The sequence below is a fragment of the Pseudomassariella vexata genome (genome assembly GCF_002105095.1).
Source record: "Pseudomassariella vexata strain CBS 129021 chromosome Unknown BCR38scaffold_10, whole genome shotgun sequence".
NCBI classification, from domain to species: domain Eukaryota; kingdom Fungi; phylum Ascomycota; class Sordariomycetes; order Amphisphaeriales; family Pseudomassariaceae; genus Pseudomassariella; species Pseudomassariella vexata.
This window is the reverse complement of record NW_024467965.1, coordinates 1,914,714-1,933,441: the sequence shown is the minus strand read 5'-3', so window position 1 is coordinate 1,933,441 and position 18,728 is coordinate 1,914,714. Positions and strand designations below refer to the sequence as shown.

The following is an 18,728-nucleotide window of genomic DNA, read 5'->3' as shown; positions in this document are numbered from 1 at the left end:
CTTCGGTATATTGACCCATATTAGTGTAAAGAAGACGTACGTAAAATTTCGTAACGATTGAATCGATATTAGTAAAGAAAAAAAAAGGTTGAAGTTAGAGGCTAGCGGTGTTGATGAGGCATTTTTGGGTGTCCCGGATGTGGGTGTGGGACGTTATGCAGTTGTCACCTCCGTCTATGGCGGCTCGTTCCTCTTCATCTTGGGCTCAGCAATACTGCAGTTCGGCATGGACATCAATGATAATCTTGCTGCCTGCCGCGGGGCAACAACCTTGTGCGTTGTGACATATCTGTCTACAAAGGTCAGCATCCTGTATCTATGCACATTCCGGGCACCTACTCTGACCTATATAGTAGCTGGTAATATCAATATTCACGACTGACAAGTTGATTCGAGCTAATTCTGATTAAAGGCTATATGGTTATTCTTAGCAGACAGCGCGGTAAGTTATCAATGCAAGCCAACCAAATTCGGCAAGACCTACCAACCTCATGATTTGATAGCATATCGTCCGGGATGGTGTGGGCTCTCGTCTCAAGTCAAAACTCTACATATTAAACCATGTGCTCATTTTAGGCAAGTTGCTCATCTATTCATAGTTCTCGGATAAATAATTCTGATCTTCTCCCTTTTACAGGAATGTACTCTGTGCTGTTCGGCTTACGGCTTGTATAGTGAGTATATCGAGAACCCATTTACAACCAACAACTTGGCTTATGTTTGCGTCAGTCGTATCAATTACATCAAGAATTCGTTGTGCATCATCGGGTTGCACAGACAGGCACTGATTCCCGAAATTTGCTGGGACTTCATTATCAGCGTACGTTCCTGTCCGATCTCCCAAAACGATTTCCCTTGAACGACCATCTAAAGTAATAGAAAAGAACCATTTTACTATTTATCCCATTTCCAAGTATCAGCCGCAGTCTATTTACAACGCTAACTTGGGTTAAAAGCTTTACCTTACTGTGCAGTTCCTCTTTCCCCTGTGGAGTAAGTAACCCCTTCACTACGAGAATGTCACGGGTATTCAAGTACAGAGTGAAGGACGAGCGTGCTGGAGAAGGTCGGTTGCTGAGCACCAGGTAGGCACCGGCTGTGTCATGTAGGGGTCTCAATTACAACAAGTTAATCGCTGCCCCCCCTCAACAGAGGGGGCCAGCACTACCTATTTATGCATTGCTTGTTGGCCCTGGCCTATGCCAGGACCCGCAACCCGCCAGAACCCTATGGCTAAGTAAAGCCTATAAGCCACTGTGGCTTATTTGCACCTGACAGAGAACGACCTCTAAACGGAAACCTCCCTTAAATAAAATGTCAGGATTTTCCAGATGGAATAACGTTCACCGTACCGGCACGCCTCAGGCAGAGAGCAACCAATCCCCGCGATGGCCTTTGAACCAGCGCCTACGAAGACTTACCATACGGACATTGATCGGGGCCAATTTAACAATGGCCAGCACAATGGCGTATGTATTCTCAAAGCTGATGCCGCGCCCCGCACTAAAAAGATCACCCGTCAGAAATTTCCTAGGCTTGATCATCCTGGACGGTGAACCGGCATGGATATGTCTCTTATCATGCAAAATAGACAGTAAGTCCACATGATCTTCTTGATGAGCATGTTAGTCGAGAGATAAGTGAAGAAAAACCAAGACTTCTAACACGCAGTCCAAGTTGTCTTCTCCGCCTTCGTCATTCACTGGATGACGCAAAAGTCTTCAGTCCACTCAACGCTTCGTACGTCCAGATACTCTCAATACATTTCAACTGTCGGCCGCTCCATCAAGCTTGGCAGCGTGTCGCGAAGAAATGAAATTAGTGCTACAGTGCTTGCGCCCCCGGCACGCATGAGGCCTAGGAGCGAGGTCTATATTCCTTATTCCTCCCGAAATGGCATGTTCAGACATCCCAGAGTGCTCTTTCTTCTCCCGATATTTCCAGAAAGGTCTGACCAATAATTTACACACTTCACAGTAACTATCGAATTGAATGCGGAACCGGAATACTTCATCGTCAATCCCTTCCATCGATCAAGTACTGAACATGAAACGGGAAATGTAAACAATGTTGTAATTAGTAATAGCGATCCCGCGAGGACGGACGGCGAAGATGAACATTTTACCGGATGAGGCGTACCAGCCTGCGTGGACTCGACATATAACTAGCTTCCCACTTCCCTGGTATTGTAACACGTTGAAAGACTACCGGTCGGCTTGGCGCGAGCATTGCTGAAAAGGCACAACGCTCCTCTACTTGAGTTAGAAAGCGAATCGCAGTTTGAGAATTTGGTGCGCCCTTTTTATTTAGAAGCTTATTTACTTCGATAATTGGAGCAAAGTGTTCGTATATGTGCAAGATTCAATCCATCCGGAATACTCTGATTTCTCAACAATATGATTGCTGCTTGGTTTCGCAAGGTTGATCGTACTTGCGAGACCCCCAAGTAGGCTAAAATCTATCTTCACAATATATTAACGCTTTTCAGGCGTGCAGGCCTCTCTCTATATCTCATCTAATCCTCAGTATTGTGCAGGCGTGTTATCCGACACTATGAATATTGTTCAAAATACATACTAGTTAATCACATACCAACCAACCAAGTCCACTCAGTGTTGCGTCCTTATGTATGCCACATGCTGCACTGCACACGGGTCGTCTAGCACACACCAGTGGGAATAACAGTGCTGCCAGTTCTCCTAGAGGAGCTGTACGCAGCGCCCTGACCCAACCCACGCTTGGCGAAACCCTTCCAGATCTCGCACTGGTTCTTTCCACCAGTAAGTGCCTTGTCGGCATCCAGAATTGCATCACGTGCCTGGACGAAGTTGGGGTTGCAGGGTTGTCTGGGATAATTGGATTAGAAAACTTGGAGGGGCATCAGGGGTGAAAAGGGGGGGTGAGGGGGGGGCCGACAGGGGACAACTCACAAAGCCATAGCATCACCAACTTCATAGCCAAGTACTTCCCATCAGTCGGGACACCATTCACCAACGTCGGCTTCGCCGCATCATTCTTGCCATACTTGTCAATCAAGTTCCACATAACCTCATACAACATGGTTGCCCACGTCTCGCCGATATCATGCACCTCGTTGAGCGTGTTGAGCGTAGTATACGTGTTGGGGTTCACCGTCAGACTCGTCGAGTACAGTACCGACCGGATACCAGCCGGGTTGTTGAACACCCACGCGCCTATGGGATAGTTAGTCGCGCGTGTGTCGCTCGGCTTGAGCCGGATGAGAGTCGCCATGAAGTCGCCCCACCCCTCGCCCATGCCGCCCGATTCCAGCGCGCCGAGGCATTTGGAGTTGGCGGGCCCGCCGGTGAGCCGGTTGGAGACCCCGTGCGTGTACTCGTGGATGATGACGCCGGATTCGAAGCTGCAGTCTCGGTAGGGGTTCGATTGGGTCCAGATGTACATGCGCATGCGGGCTATCTGGCCATCCGGGGGGGTGGCGAAGTTGGCGTTGTTGGTTCCCGAGCCGTCTTGCGCGGAGAGGATTACGAAGTCGTTGCCCTTGCCGCCGGCACCATTGTTATTGATCTCGAAGTTGCCTGCGGCTTCATTGAAGCCTAAAGTGTACAGCAAGTCGTGGTACGTGTTGGCGGTGTAGAAGAGTTGGGTGATGGAGGCGTCGGCGTAGGATGAAGGGGGGGTCAGGCTCGTGGTGTAGGGGTACTGGAAGTTCAGCGACGAGCTGCTGGGACGGTAGTTGTTGAGGTAGTCGGAGCCGCCGTCTGGGTTGGTCTGCGCGATGCCGTTGTTTCCACGGGTCGTGGTGTAGTTGGTGCCATCGGAGTGCCACGTGAACTCAGACGCCTTGATGTCCCAGGGGTTGGTGAGTATTTGGCGCGAACCCTCGGTGGGGTCGTTCAAACCCCAGGGGTAGACCTGGTAGGTGGCTTCTGCCACATAGTCAACGACGCCGTGGATCTCCTCGTTGTTGTTGGCGTCGACGTAGGACAGCAGCCAGTTTTCGGAGATATCAGTCTCCAGTCTCCAGGTTAAGGCCAGGTCACCATCGGGCTTGACGAGATACGTAAGGCGAGCTTCAGGGTCCTTGAGGGCGCCAGAGGTGCCCTTCAGCACGTATGCCTCGGTGGCCGAGTCGATAGCCTCTGCTGTGGCCTCTCCGGTCACGGGCAACTGCAGAATGTCGGCTGCACCCGATAGAGCTGCAGTGGCATCGGAGAAGTCGCGCTTCTTCAGTGGGCTCTCAGGAATAGAGCCGGTGTAGAAAGAGTTTCCGTAGGAGAACACACTTCCATCGGGACCAATGTTGACGTTGAAGTCAGCGTTGTCAATGTCTGAAAAAAAAGTCAGCAGCTTTTTCCTTGCTTCAGGTTGCATGAACACGGTAAAGGGGCACATGACTGAAAGCTACATACCAAGACCATGGGCCGTCTGCTTGAAGTTCACATGAGCGATTCCATTAGTGCCCACGTAGTGGTCCTCCACGAGCCGGAAAGTAGCGTCGCCGACAACGCTTTTGACAAGGTCAGTGGCGGTATCCACATAACTGTCCCGCTTGAGCAGCTTCAACTTGCTCAAGTTGGTTGTCGTATCATCCGTGTTGGTGTACTCAGCCGTAGCCTTGAGACGGAAAGCGTTCAAGTCGACAGTTCGACGACGGAGACCGTTCTTGTAGGCATTGTGGTCTGTGGGATGAGAGGCGCCCAGATGAAGAGACGAGCCAAGAAGGCCGAGAAGTAGAGCAGAGCGCATCTTGATCGGTGGCTACGGAGCTGGAGAGGCCGTGGGGGGACTGACTTGGCCGGGCGGTGTTGTTCATCTTCTCAGGAGAGAGCGTCTTTGCTGACTCTTTATACTCATCTCGTGGAAGCCATCTATTGCACCATAGTAGCCCGCAGCGATCTGAGCTTCCTCTTTGGAAAATAAGCTCATGATGCCTATCTGGGGTTACATACGAATGGCGGACACCGCAGGCTCGGCCGACCTTCTGGGAATAAACATCACTAGTCAGTACGATGGTTCACATCCGTATAGAGATGTTGCACCGCTTCTAGTACACGATCTATTGGCAATGGCATGGTAAAGTGGAAGGTGGTGATCGAAGGCCAGCTTGGATGCTACCCTGTAAAGACTATAAACCATCTGGCCAAGGCTAGCGCATGGGTATGTACAGAACAGGCAGGACCCCTAGCATGGGAATTTCTGCACACCAAGTTCGGATTCCTAGGGAAAAGCACAAGGGGCGGCCCCAGATAGGGGAAATGATGGCGGCCTCGGATGCTCCAAGCTGAGATGACATCTACGTACAGATCTCGTGCGCTTGTCTCGGCATTAATACTGCGGTTAGCTCTGAATGGGAAAGTAAGATGCTTAGTTAAGGCTTGATAAATATAAGTTTTGGTGTAACGGCGCGTAACGATTGATGGGATGCGTGGCCATTTCTTGTCCTTTGCGCCTCGAACCTTGTTCGGAAACTCTCAGACTGACATCAAGCACAAGTTCCGACATTTGAGCCACGGAAACTCCTAACTGATAAGTGTGAGTGTACAAGGAAACCCGATACGTCCTCCTGTGTTGCGCCATAAGTTCGCTTGAGTTCTTACCTCATGATAATGTCAAACGAACATCGCGTGCTCATGCCTATGCTACCGACCCGTACTCAGCCCATGCCGAGTAGACGTCGATCCCACATTCTGGTCGCGGTTTAGCTCATGAGCACGCGGCTCTTGGCACTATAGATCCCGGCGCACGCGGCTCTGAGCAGCCAATCAACGGATGCTGACAGCCTATAGCTCCGATTCCAGGGGTGGGCACCAGCACTACAGCTCGGCTAATAGGATGTCGAGATAAGGAAGCTCACAACATGAAGTACCCATGAGCCGCAATTTACGCTTAATAGCTTATTCTTATTTTGCTCAGTAGGAGCCGTGGTGGTTTTCCCCCTCGGGGATGGTATCTAAACCAATGCCAAGCCTTGACCTGCCTAATCCGGTCTACCCCCCCGGTGCGAATGAGACCATATTATCGGGCCATGGTCATCAATTGGGCATGCGGTTTTGGACACGGGATGTCGAGTTTCCCAGTTCCGTCAGCCTCCTGGTGAATTAGAATTTAGGTAAGCTGCTCACCACCTGCTGGTTTGCAAATCGCAACCATATTTCAGCTGAGTTGGACGTGCAGCCTTAATCGCGGGTCGCATGTTATTGATCTACTGTAGACGTATTTATTCTATTCGGCCCGATGTGGCGTAGGGGAAGATCTCATCTCAAATGCGCGGCGCCTTCCACGTTTAAGCGCCATTGGAGGAACTCGAAAGCCGGGTTGTGGAGGGAGGCGGCACTACCTGCTATAAACAGGTATGGTCTCATATTTGTTTCAGCGCCTCACAGATATTAAAGCCCGTGACACGGCCACTTCGAGAAGGCGCGAGTTGAATGTCGAGAAGCTTCATGAATTGTGACATATCGGATGTCGGATGGCTGTGAGACCTGACCAACCGATTCTGTGACCAAGATACAGCCTTGAGTCCACGAGGAATTCTTATGGGTTGCCTTCGGGCATGTTCTACACATCAATCCAGGTTCATTGCCCATTAATCCCCTTACCAAATACCTCGCAGCAACTTGTTTTGTGGCTGAGTTCTGAATTAAATAGGCACAGCAAAGTATGGTTCAAGACAATTGGGTCAATTCCAATATCGTCATGACGAAAGGATCATATACATCCAGAACTGAAAACGCTGCTCGCACTTAGAAGACTTGGAATTTCCCATCGGTCTTCCCAAGCCTCCCTCTTGACCTCCTTAAGAACAATCCGATCCCCCATAAACAAACGTCCCATCTGAGTTCTCACACCCACACGTTCCATCATCGGGGCTCTTAATACAAGTCGTTCCCACCCCGGAATCCTCACCATCATCCGACCAGTAGAACGTCCAGTAGTCTTCACCCGCCGTCAACTCCGAGTCCGTAGGGGCGGTGCACGTGTATGCCTGGCACGTGCCGTAGGGCGCACCGTGCGAGCTATCGTACTGGTGGTCCGTCTCGAAGACGGCGAAGGTCTGCGTGCCCGAGACGCGCGTATTGTAGGCGCACTCCGCGGCTTGGATGGCTTTAGATGTCTTGGAGGCTAGAAAGGGGGTTGGGTATGTTAGTGAAGGCCAGGTCTGGTTGTCGTGGTTGAATGAGATGTGAAAACAGTGAACTCACGGCTGCAGCTGGGGTTGGCCGGGTATTTGCCCTTGGTGTTGGACGTGCACGGATCCAGCGTCGCGGTGGCTACCGCTGCGAGGGTGCAGATGCGCAGGAGGGTCGAGAGTGAGAACATGTTGGAGTCTAGATCTTCTGGTTGGAGATGTTTGTAAGAAGCCAGGGTATGGTTGAGGTATTGCGAAAATGTGACTTCTGCGAAAGTGTTCTTATATAATTCTACGTGGTTGTCGTCCCCAGAAGTCAACCCCTGAGTCGCTCATGACGGTGAGACGGTGACGAACCATTAACATGCGGCGGATTTCCCGAACAATAGGGTTCACAAGGCTGAGCTGGATTTCATTTGCAATTAATTGTTTCTACCCGGCTTGGTTGGAAATGAGCCCCCACTTCCAGGGGATTGAAACAACTTAAATGCGGAAACCCGCTTGTAATATAGTGCTTTGCGTCCACTTCAAATCTTCAACCTGGTCAAGTTCAGGATTCTAGAATCATCAACTGCCACCGAGTTGTCTACGTCAAACAGGTCCAGTCGTAACAAAGTGGCTATTCACTGGCCTGGTACGAGCCATGGGAAAGTTCTACAAACACCCCTTTATTCGTCGTGACTCGATCATGCGGAACAGCATCTTCCGCACCTACAACTTCACCCAAGGCCATATATCTGTGGACAAGTCTCGACGTCCTCTCACTTCCAATTTTCACCCCGAAAAGCGGATGACAAGATGAACGGCATAACCAAAAGTGGAATATTTGGGTTTTCCCGAGACCTGAAGCCAGTGTAGTAGAATGTCATCACGCCGCCCTTCCGCCTGGTTCTGACGTTTCTCCTATCATCCACATGCCCAGGTCCAATGATATTGGGCCTTCATCAGATGTGAGCACTTCAGTCTGGCACCAACCCAGGAAGCATGTGTGACTTCGCCCATTCCTCTCAAGAAGTGCGCCCTTATGAGGAAGAAGATTGAGTACACCAATACACTACAGGAAACCGACCTGATCCAGCAGCCTGTGGTCTTGTTCAGTGTCTACCGCATTCGGCTTCTCAGGCTAAACAACTCCGCTGTCACCGCTGATGCATTGGTACTCTGGTGGTTGTAGCTAAAAGCAGTCGTCCCCCAGATGATGACACCAGCATCTTTTGGAAACACGACACTCTAGGCTTCTTCGGCTTTGTGGTTCATACCGCCACGATTCCATTAGACTGTGTCAAGGACTGGAGTTCTGACTCGTTCTGGTAGATTGTGTGGTGCCGAAACAGCTTCTTATGATGCAGCACCTAGTTCTGTACAAATTTGTGATGTTTTTGATGTCCAACCTAGATGCCTTAGATACAGAGAAGCTGAGAATATATGCAAGATCTTGCTCTTATAGCTATTGATATGCGTACTTGACAACGTGAAGACTTCAGAGATGTTGGCACTGGACCAGTCAAGTATCGGTGGACTGTGGAGCACGACGGGCTTGCAGCTCCCCTTTCGAGGGCGCCAAGCCAACTAATCCGTGTAGAAGCTAGCGTAGTCCTTCTAATGACTTTGATCCATGACGCATCCGAGTCCTCATTAAAGACTAGACTGTGGACGAGGCCGCGACGATGCTGTTCTGTTCAAGGGCTAATATTTCATCATTTTTGAGAAGCGATGTCCTGGAAGGCCCATGGATCGGACCGGCTTATTTCATTGCATCCTTCCTGAAATCGTTGGCCATGTTAATCAGTTAAACCGCAGCCAGATTCAAGACTCCCAGATCGAAGACCTGGTCATTCGTGTCGGGGTTCGAGAATCGGAACAAATTCATTCAGGCATTTGATGATTCCTATTGAAACCACGCCTATTCCTTACAATTGCAAGCAATTACCTGCTTTTGGTCTGTGTGCAAATACTGGTACCCATGATATTAGGTACTTCTCAGCAACCAAGTTTCCTTCAACAGGCATATGTGGGTTGTGGCAAAATTTGTTCAAGCCTGAGCAAGACTGTTAAAGCTGATCCCAGCCACCATAAAGTGGACGTGGACTTATAAAACTGACGCCATAGCCGCCATCCGGTACTGCGCTGTCATTGAGCCCGTAAGCAGCCTGGCGAGCTTGCTGAAGATGATTTCGAGGGGCTCAACACTCGGGAATCGAACGAAGGCAAGAATTTAAAGGCTAAATGCTCCGGATCTCAGTACGGGTATACGATCTCTAAGCTTTATTGCCTCTCTAGAGATCTTACTCTGGAGGATTGAAAGAGAAGGGGGGGGGGCGAAGGGAATCCCGCAGAAGCACAACTCTGCCCCGGAGGAGATGGTGTCGGAGCTTAGAGCGGGTTTGATCAAGGAATTTTAGCACGATGGGCTCGTTTGTACGGAATGAGAAAGGGCGAAATTAAAGGCATCATTGGGGATACTGGACTTTACACTTTACACCGAAGACCAATGATACCAGGGATACAATCCTTTTTGATCATAGTGTCCTTGAGAGCAAAGTCTCCATGAGTGAACACCGAAACCAGAGCGGAGAAGCATTGGAGGCAATGCGTGCTCGTACAACCGTCCATTGAAGTGTTAGTAACGCTCGTATATCCGGGCTCGTAATTAGTCATCGTTCAGGATATGATTTAGGGGCGAATGTAGATCTTGAATAAGCACTTCGTTACTGGATACTCGTTAGCGTCGCATTAATACGCGTGCGAAAGCTCTGGGTCTTTGGGATCTGTCGCAGCTTGTCCACGATAGCCCATAGTTCTCCATAGCTTGTTACTTTCGTCCAATCGATCCCAGATAACTTTCAGTCTCATTTTCGCAGCCATTTCCATGAGAAACGAGCCATTCTCCTCGCCGTCTTTCATGTCGAAATGCGACTGCCAGAGTTCAGAGGCGGGAACATCGGTATGCTCTTGCACAAGCTCCGAAGCTGCTGCTTTGTTTCTTTCGACTGTGATTGCTCTCTTGCAAATTATGCCTGGGCTAATTCCCGCCACCAACGATCTACGCTGTTGAGAAAAGACGCCAGGGCCACTGCCGTCAAACCATCACAGAGATTATACCACACATCAAAATGACTAATCAGAGAGGAAAGTATAAAAGTTCACCTCACGATGAACGTCAAAGTATCCCAGAAACAATTATTTGGAGTTAGTAAGGAAGACGGACCTCCTATTATGGCGAGGACTGTTAGGAAGATTCTTTAATAGCATTATTCAAAGGAATGCCGCGCCCATAAGCTGATCGCCTTAACCGAAGAAAATGAGAATTAGTGGCTGGCTGTTGCGAATGAATACTTATCTCCTACCATGCTGAAGAAGCTGATGTTCAGCCCTCATCTCGGACGAATATACCGTCCAGAAATATCCGTTAAACCCAGGCCAGTACGTTATCGGGGGGCTTCTAAACGCTTCAAGGAGGACATCGTCGACCACCACTCTCATGCAAAGCCTTCGATTATCATTACAGTCTGAAATAGTCTGGTTACGGGGTGGTGAAGCCGGAGCATCAAAAGTCGTATTCTATAAGCAAGATCTGGATACACCGCGCGGAGGAGTACCTGCACTGCCCTACCAACCGGTCCTAGAGTAAGGCCTGCTTCCAGTCTACGAGGCTAAGGACCATTTCATTCAGGACAACGCCGCGAAGGCTTAGCTGGAAGACCATGGGATCTGGACCATCGAATGGTGGCCCCATTCTCCAGATCTCAACCCTGTGAAGCACGTTTGGAGGGCTCCTAGGGGAAGGATTCATCAAATCAAGCCTGTGTCTACCAAATTAAAGAAGAACGCCGCAGACGACGAAGCGTACGCGCGCGAATTGGTCGAATTGGCGTTGTCAGGTCGATTCGGGCCTTGTACAGAAGTTGATTGAAACAATCCCTAACCAGCCGAAGGCAATGTGTGGAAAGCACGAGGCGGATTCACGCACTAATGGATAACAAAACGACCGCACGTGGTCCCGTGTAATTTGGGTGCGACATGGCCGAGAATTGGCGTTGAAAGTGATTGTAGTTGGAGAAGTCGAACTGGCTCAGCGCGGACGTAACGTGACATACATTGTACCAGAATCGCTCATCTCGGTTGTACATTGTAAGCCGAAGAGGACAATGCACTTGATTGGCGTTGATGCGTGCTAGGGGGGAGGATGCTATAATGCAGTAGTGCGCAATGTTATAGTATCTAATTGAATGGGATTCACCTAACCAGTGGGTCCCCCTACCTTTTCGTATCAGGCGTGTACGGAGAACAGATGAGCCGGGTGTCTCATTGCATTTACCATATGATTCAGCCACTCCGCAAGTCAGTTGACTATTATCGGCCAAGTCTCGCTCACGTACCTCCAGCCGTCCATCGCCATGTGCATTCAGAGCTCCGCTGTGGGTCTGGATTCATCCTGAATTTTTGTGGAGCTCTTGGCCGAATGAATTGCCTCCAGTACCGGTCCATAGACCGTAACAGGTGGGGCTGTCCGACTACTCCGAATGTGCGACTTCGGCAGGAAAACAGTCTTAAGTGATTGCGATCCTTTACTACCCGTATTGTGGAGACAATAAGGCAGATTAAGACTGGACTTGTGATGGGATACGTGGAAGAATGCGGGGATTGCGGGTAAAGAGGGAAAGTGCAATGAACAGACTAGGTGCCTCCGAGTTAATATTAATATCAATATAGCTGAAGGATCAAAAATAGAAAGTACGTGTCGGCTCTCATCCGCTTCAGGATACGCCGACCCTTTGGGCCCCATGCACGCTGTAAGGAAAGAGCCGTTGTGGCGGGCCGGTCTCAGCTGACAAGCTGAGTCGGGAGGGATTCGCCCCCGATCCGGTAGAACCCCGGAACCGCCCAGCTTAAGAGGAGAACTCGAGACGCTCGCACCTAGTTTAGATTCCTCAAGAATCAGTCTTGCAATATACGCACCCATACACTGGCCTACTTCTAGCTACCCTTTGCACTACCTGACTATTATATTGTGAGACGTGTGGTATGCTCGTTACACACGCACACTCACTTGTACATAGCTACATGATCGGACAGGTACTATAGATCATTAAGATGATGTTACATACGTCTAAATAAGCATCAATAAGACTAGCTTAGGTAGAAAATGTCACGACCTGGGTTGCATCGCATTGGTAGAGACCTCGATTAGGTGCTATCGACGAAGATTCTACTCTAAGGAGCGAAGGAAAGAAGATCACAAACTTAGGTTTGAGGGAGCGCGACTAAGTCGTCCACGCTTGGCGGGGCTCCTGCAGGGGTTATGATTGGCTTCCCATCTGGCACTGCCATGGCAGGTGTTCCAGCTGTAAGTCACCTGGTTGTAGTGAGTCTGCGAGGGTTGACCTTCACAGAAAATAGCGAAGGAAAAATACTATATTATAACGTTAATAGTTGCTTTTCGAAGAGTTTAGGATATCTATCTACAATATTTCCTAACCTCATGTTTCTAAAAAGTGTGGGAGCTTATACTAAATTAATAACCGCGTATGCTTAGATAGTTGGAAATAGTGGTACGCGACGAATTATAACAGCAAAATAAGTAGGAAGATGTCTAACCGGGTTGGGACGAACTCCGTATTATGTATCCCCTCCGGCCGTTCAAAATATACGGTCCCACTTCTACATCAATTCTGCATCTCGCAGGGACCAGGCACCAAGGACGGCGAGATGTTGGTGTTCGTATTTGACGCCCACATCCCGTGGTCCGCTAATCCTGTCGATCGTGGTTAACCGCGTGAGTCAGGAACGACTCGCTTGACCACTAAGATGAGTATACTTCCTTAGAATATGGCTGAACCAATTGCACTGTACGGGTGTTGGTCTCTATATGCATGTTTTGATTGATTTGATTGAATCGTATCCTATTTACAATTTCTTTTCATAAATCCCATATTTCCTGTTCCTGTTCCGTTTCAATCGTAAGATGCAAAATCGCTGTCTGGGACTGCCAATCTCAGCAGTCTTCATATCAAATGGGTATATCCCCTCTATTTCTTTTGGAAGCCGGCCTTCGCCTTCGCTCCAAAGAGCGTCTCGACCATCTCGCCGGATCGAGTGGCCAACACAGACAAAAGGGTATCACTGAGCTATTTCCCCCACAGTTAGCATCAAAGGCTTTCCGAGTTCGAACTCTCCAGGTGTTTCTTCGGGAGTCTGACTTACTCCGTGAGTCTTCTCGTTGCATCCCTGCAAGTAGATTCCCGATCCGGGCGCCACCTTTCCAGGGGCAAAGCGCACGCTGTAGTCACGTGCGACCTCCATGGTGCGTTGCTCCAGCCCCGCCGACCCGTTTTTGAAGTCAACGGCGACCGCGCCGTTGGGCGCGGATACCTTCTCCAGGGGCGACTGAACCTTCTCGGGCAAAAGAGGACCAACATCCTCCATCATCTGCAGGTGTTGGGTGCGTTGGTAACCCGTCGCGGCGATGATGAGATCGACCTCTAGGGTCTCATCGCCAGCCTCGGAGTGGCCGTCGACCGAGCAGCCCGAGTCGGAGCCGTCGAAGAAGTCGAGTTCGCGCAGGGAGCGGATGCGGAGCTTGAGCTTCTCCTGGTCGAAGTCGTCCGATTCAAGGCCAAGGACCTCAGTGAGCCCCATGATTCGGTGGGGCCATTTTCGCTCATCGGGGCCAAGCACCCGTTTCTGGTGATACATAACCCCGAAGAGCTTCTCAATGAGCTCAAGGCGCACCACGGCGTAGTTTGTAGCGCGGGCGTCCTTGAGAACAGCCATACGCTGAGACGTTGACCGCGGATACAGGCTGTCAATGTATTCGGGGTTGAAAATGCAGTTAACACTAGTTTCAGTTAGCTACGGGGGCCAATACGTCGAGATGGGGATCAAAACAGTCCTGCACTCACAAAGGAGAATCGTCGCTCGGTTTCAAGAACTCGGCTCGCATGACCATGGACGTGGAAGAGTTCGGGTACAGTTCCTGGAGGTTGCTGAATATCTCAGCAGCACTCTGTCCAGCGCCAATCACAGCGACGCGATAAGCCGCGTTTCTATCGGTAAGGATCTTGGGTATCAAGTTGATGTATTGAGAAGAGTGGATGATCTTCGGGTGGTTTGCAGGGAGAGATTTAGGTATGTTGGGCGTTCCTCCAACGGCGACCAGAACGTTTTTGGCGCTGTAGGTAGTCACTTCGCCCGACTTCAGGGTTCGAGAGGTCACGGAGAACTGCGATATAGGGTTCTTGTTGGGGGCAGCCGATGACGTTTGGGGTGACACAGAAACCACCTCCTGGCCATATAGGACTACGTCCTCAAAGTGCTCAGCACACCATCGCATGTACTCCTCGTACTCGACTCTGGCGGGCAAAAAGGTGCCTAGGTTGATGAAGTCCACCAAACGGCCGTTCTTGTGAAGGAAGTTCATGAAGGTGAAGTGAGATCGCGGGTCGCGCAAGGTGGCCAAGTCCTTGATGTAGGAAATCTGCATCTTGGCGCCCGGCAGGAGCATACCGGAATGCCATTTGAAGTGTGTCTGCTTCTCCAGGAAGAGCACCTTCGGGGCATTGCTCAGCGAGCCATTTTCGAGTGCGTCGTTCAGAGCAACGGCGATGGCCAAGCTGGCAGGGCCAAATCCCACGCAAATAAGGTCAAACTCGTCGCTGGCCGACGTGGGCTTGAGGAGGGATGACTTGGCTGGGACCTGCCCGTTGGTTGCGGGTGCGGCGTGGAAGCCGTTAGCACCCGCAAAGGTGGTGTCCTCGAACGGAGGGCCATCGATGTGGCTTCCAACCAAACTGTGTGGTGACATGTTGGATATGTGGTGGAGGGGAGAGCGCTTGGTGCGGTGGGAACGACAAAATCTGCGTTACTGTAGTATCACTAGTTATGGTGTTGTTGTAAGTTGACGTTGCCTAGGTGTGTGGTGCAAGACGTCAAACCCCACAAGTTATAGAGGACCAAAGTCAGGTACGAAGTTGAAGAATAAATATAATTCAATGATGTTTCGCACTTGATGGTGATGCTCAAGTATCAGAGGCAGGAATAACAGCGGACGAAGAGGATACTTATGTGATGATGGCGAAGACGATCAGAAATAAGCTGTCCCACTCAACATCCCACACTTTGACACACACTGGAGTGACTTAAGCAATGTAATTTCAAAAGACCCAGAGGGCGCCTCATGTCGTCAATTTTCCCTGCAGCGGCATGCAAAGCCTCGAATCGGCATATTGCCCGACCAGTGATCCAAGGCATTCGAGCCAGAGGCTTTTTGCAGCGGTAAAGGTGGACGATGAGAATGGGTTGATGCCGGTCAAAGTATCTCGTAAGTACCTACCTCGAACTGTGGAGGGCGATTTGACGGTTGGCGGCCAACTCGACGCTGAAGTGGTTGCAGCAGCCGCTGCAGCAGCTGGGTCGCGAATGCGCTTAACAGTCCGGGCAACCTAAGGACCAAAAAACCGGCTTACCATTCATTTAATACTGGACAACTCCAGCAAAACTAACCAAGAAATAATTCTATAGATAGTTTTACAATTTAAACTCGAAGCTAAAGATCAAGAATAGTCTTACTCTAAGTAACTCATTTTGTGGGCAAGACGTTACAAATGTGAGGAAATTTAGTAGGGGGGTAGGGCGTGGGCGGATTTTTTCCTCCACAACTTGCCGGGCGACAGCGACTTGCAGTGCAGAATCCCTCTGTAAGCACGACATTCAAAAATGGTGACGGCGATACTCTAGCCGTACACCACGAAGCTTTCGAGCTACTTTTGGCCCAATGGTAGCATCGCAGTGACACCACATGTACTTGCGCCGGTACACCTCGGCTGATGGTCGCAAAAGAGCGCCAGGGCTTGCCAGGATACCCGAGACAGATTTTTCTCCTCCACTGCAACACTACACACATGCGTCGCGGGCAGGCGGAGCAGACTCTGCCAAGTTTGGGCCGGGTTTGGCAGCTGCGAGTGGTTGGTGGGCTTATGTGGCAATCGCGAGACAAATGATGATGCAGATGATTCCTTGCAGAAAGTTGAAAACACGGCTTTGCCCCACTTAGCTTGGCGACATCGGCCGTTATCGATTCCATCTTATCAGATGGAAATTTTTTGGTGCACTGCTGTGGCTGGCGCCGATGACGGGTGGGCTGGTTTAGCTCATTTTCAGAGGGTCATTGGCATCAAATTGTTCCAACTCTATCAGACGTACGGGTCCTGGACGAAATTCACAAGGTCTGAGTGGTTTCTCAGTCTTGGTTGTTGCGGCGGCATTGGAGAGTGAACTGATGATTACTTCGTAAAATAAGTGAAGGATCCACTAAACTCCACGGCTGGAACGCTCGACTCCAGTGTGGCAAGTTTTCCGACAACAATGAAGGTGGTATTCGGGTGATTATCTGTCTGAGGTGGAAGAAAATCACTCGTGAGGTGAGAGCTGAGACATTATTGGGATAGCACTGTTTATCCAAATTAACGTTCGGTGTATATCACAACGTAGTATAATTACTGGTGGTGTATATTATTCGCAACCTGGTGCACACATCTATAGAGATCTGGTTAGATCTGACTGAGAAATGATTTCAGGGCCAGGCGGACAAAGATTTAATCCCACGTGAACGGCCTGCCGAGCGACCGAAAGTTAAGGTCCCGGTGTTGTCGTGAATGAATCCCTATGGATGCTCACGTAGATCTGGTACCACAATAGTGGGCTCTGATCAACTCCACCAAGTTAGCACAGTCCAGTCGGATACCGTGACTCTCTCTGTAGGCTTTGGCTGAGTAACAATCGTCCGACCATGATATTCACCTTTGTACTCGGATAAATTCTACGCCAGCCTCTCTTCAGGTTGGTAGTTCACGATGATATATTGACAGCTTGTTTGTCACTTTCGACGAGACTCACAACTTTTAGCGCCGTTTGAACCAGTAGGGTGCCTACTTCAACCGATTATTTTCATTTTTGCTCGGCGGTGGACGTTGTGTCCTTGGGGTGGAACTACGGCATGTTCAATATTGTATACATACGTGCCTTCAGGTATCTAGTCATACCGACTCTAGACTGGCACCTGGCGTTGAGCTGAACTACCCGATCTCGCCGCACAGTCGCATGGGATGGAATTCCACAGCAGTAGTATATGCACAGCCACATATGGCCAATCTCGTACCGCCCTCAAGGGCATCTGCACCGCTGGGCAATCAATGGGGCATCCTTTCCCGTCTTGAACCGTCGCCGAAATAAGCGCATGAAACGCACACAGCCACTTGCCCAATTGAGTCATCCGATGACACCACAAAAGAATTTTGTCGTGGATCCCATATGCAAGAAAATTTTCTGATAAATTAAAGGCATGTAGCTATTCCACATGGAAGACCGCCATTGGATGTGCCAACAATTATCAGATGATCAGATAAGATCAATTCGGATGGCGTCAAGCCCCGAGTAGCGCGTCGGCCGGCTTGGCTGACCAGGATGGCGGGACGGAAATCGGAGCCCCGGGACTTGCGTGAAGATTGGCTTTTCTAGGGAGACGGTGTCCCATAATTACTAGGCGACCAGTGAGTAGTAAGTCATTAAACCAAACTAGGAAGGAGGACTCGCTGTAGTTATCACAGAGCTTGGCGATGACGTAGCCACAGAGTGATGTATGTAGATCTTTATAAAATTTCGAGTACTTCTTTCCTGTACTATATCTATGGTGTTCGTATAAGGCCCTCTAGTAGTTATACAAGGGATTAAAACGCGTTTTAAGCTCTACTTACCGTTATATAAAATTTCAAGTTTAGTAATTACCGATATATCGCGCGCTGCGCTCCGTAAGTACGAGATTCGCTGTATTTTCTATATCCTATTTTAAGTCTACATCTACAATATACTTAAGAATAGCCTCCTCTTCTAATTCGGTTTTTTATGGAATTAGCGTGGCTATCGTGTCGTGTGACACCGGTCACTATGCCTAGCCCTTGGACGAGGAACAGTGACACCTAAGTACGCGTGTCCCACCCGTAGGCGTCCGTCCTCCTCCTTATAACAGAGGAACGGGCAGCTGTCCTTAGAACCCTTTCTCTTTCTTCTACAGTTTAGTATTCGTCAACAGAGATAGACTGATGTCGCAACTTTGATTCGAACTCGCAGTGCCTCTGTCTCGTCACGTGTCGTATAGGTGTTACGAACCACGTTCCTAACCAACAAAGAAGGCCCGTTGGCAGGCCAGAGTGGACACCATCACTAGGATCACGGGACCCCGCATCGGAAGAATGACGGAACGAAGGTCACGTGACTAGGTACCTATGTACCTGGATATATTGGATCGAGATAGATCCAGTTCGAGCCTGGCTCGAGAGGATCATGGATCGATCCAAATGATCCAACGAGATCAGTGAAGGAGAGATGGATATATAAGGGACAGGACTCCCAGGCATTTCATAGATAGACAGTCTCTACTTCAGTGATCAATCTAAGCATCAATCTAACCCATTGGTGAGGCAAACTGCCTTGACGACTCTATTCCCGATTACCCTACTTGAATACTTCAGTTACCCAAAGCACTCTACTCCATACGTCAGACCCCGATATTATTGCTTGAGGACTCCGCAGCAGGACTTACTTACTAGCACAAACCCTTACA

The 18,728-nt window shown here is 49.8% G+C and overlaps 4 protein-coding genes across 4 annotated transcripts; 1 reads left to right on the top strand and 3 right to left on the bottom strand.

Moving 5' to 3' along the window:
• Positions 1 to 1,331: 1,331 nt before the first annotated feature.
• BCR38DRAFT_396811 (uncharacterized protein) lies at positions 1,332 to 2,182 on the top strand. The gene is made up of 4 exons (XM_040857657.1): positions 1,332 to 1,469; positions 1,524 to 1,594; positions 1,678 to 1,740; positions 1,978 to 2,182. Exons 1-4 carry the CDS (start codon positions 1,453 to 1,455, stop codon positions 2,130 to 2,132), a joined length of 306 nt encoding a protein of 101 aa, XP_040713808.1. The 5' UTR covers positions 1,332 to 1,452; the 3' UTR covers positions 2,133 to 2,182.
• A 477-nt stretch (positions 2,183 to 2,659) lies between these two features.
• On the bottom strand, positions 2,660 to 4,728 carry BCR38DRAFT_347639 (extracellular metallo proteinase MEP; the record flags this gene model as incomplete). The annotated part of the gene is made up of 3 exons (XM_040856360.1): positions 2,660 to 2,846; positions 2,927 to 4,310; positions 4,392 to 4,728. The coding sequence occupies 3 exons, from the start codon at positions 4,726 to 4,728 to the stop codon at positions 2,660 to 2,662; spliced, it is 1,908 nt and encodes a 635-aa protein (XP_040713807.1).
• Positions 4,729 to 6,778: 2,050 nt separating this feature from the next.
• On the bottom strand, positions 6,779 to 7,302 carry BCR38DRAFT_467572 (small secreted protein; the record flags this gene model as incomplete). The annotated part of the gene is made up of 2 exons (XM_040862752.1): positions 6,779 to 7,104; positions 7,185 to 7,302. The coding sequence occupies 2 exons, from the start codon at positions 7,300 to 7,302 to the stop codon at positions 6,779 to 6,781; spliced, it is 444 nt and encodes a 147-aa protein (XP_040713806.1).
• Positions 7,303 to 12,971: 5,669 nt separating this feature from the next.
• On the bottom strand, positions 12,972 to 15,395 carry BCR38DRAFT_440982 (L-lysine 6-monooxygenase (NADPH-requiring)-domain-containing protein). The gene is made up of 3 exons (XM_040860745.1): positions 14,014 to 15,395; positions 13,316 to 13,949; positions 12,972 to 13,239 (listed from the first exon to the last, which is right to left on the bottom strand). The coding sequence occupies exons 1-3, from the start codon at positions 14,913 to 14,915 to the stop codon at positions 13,141 to 13,143; spliced, it is 1,635 nt and encodes a 544-aa protein (XP_040713805.1). The 5' UTR covers positions 14,916 to 15,395; the 3' UTR covers positions 12,972 to 13,140.
• Positions 15,396 to 18,728: the final 3,333 nt, after the last annotated feature.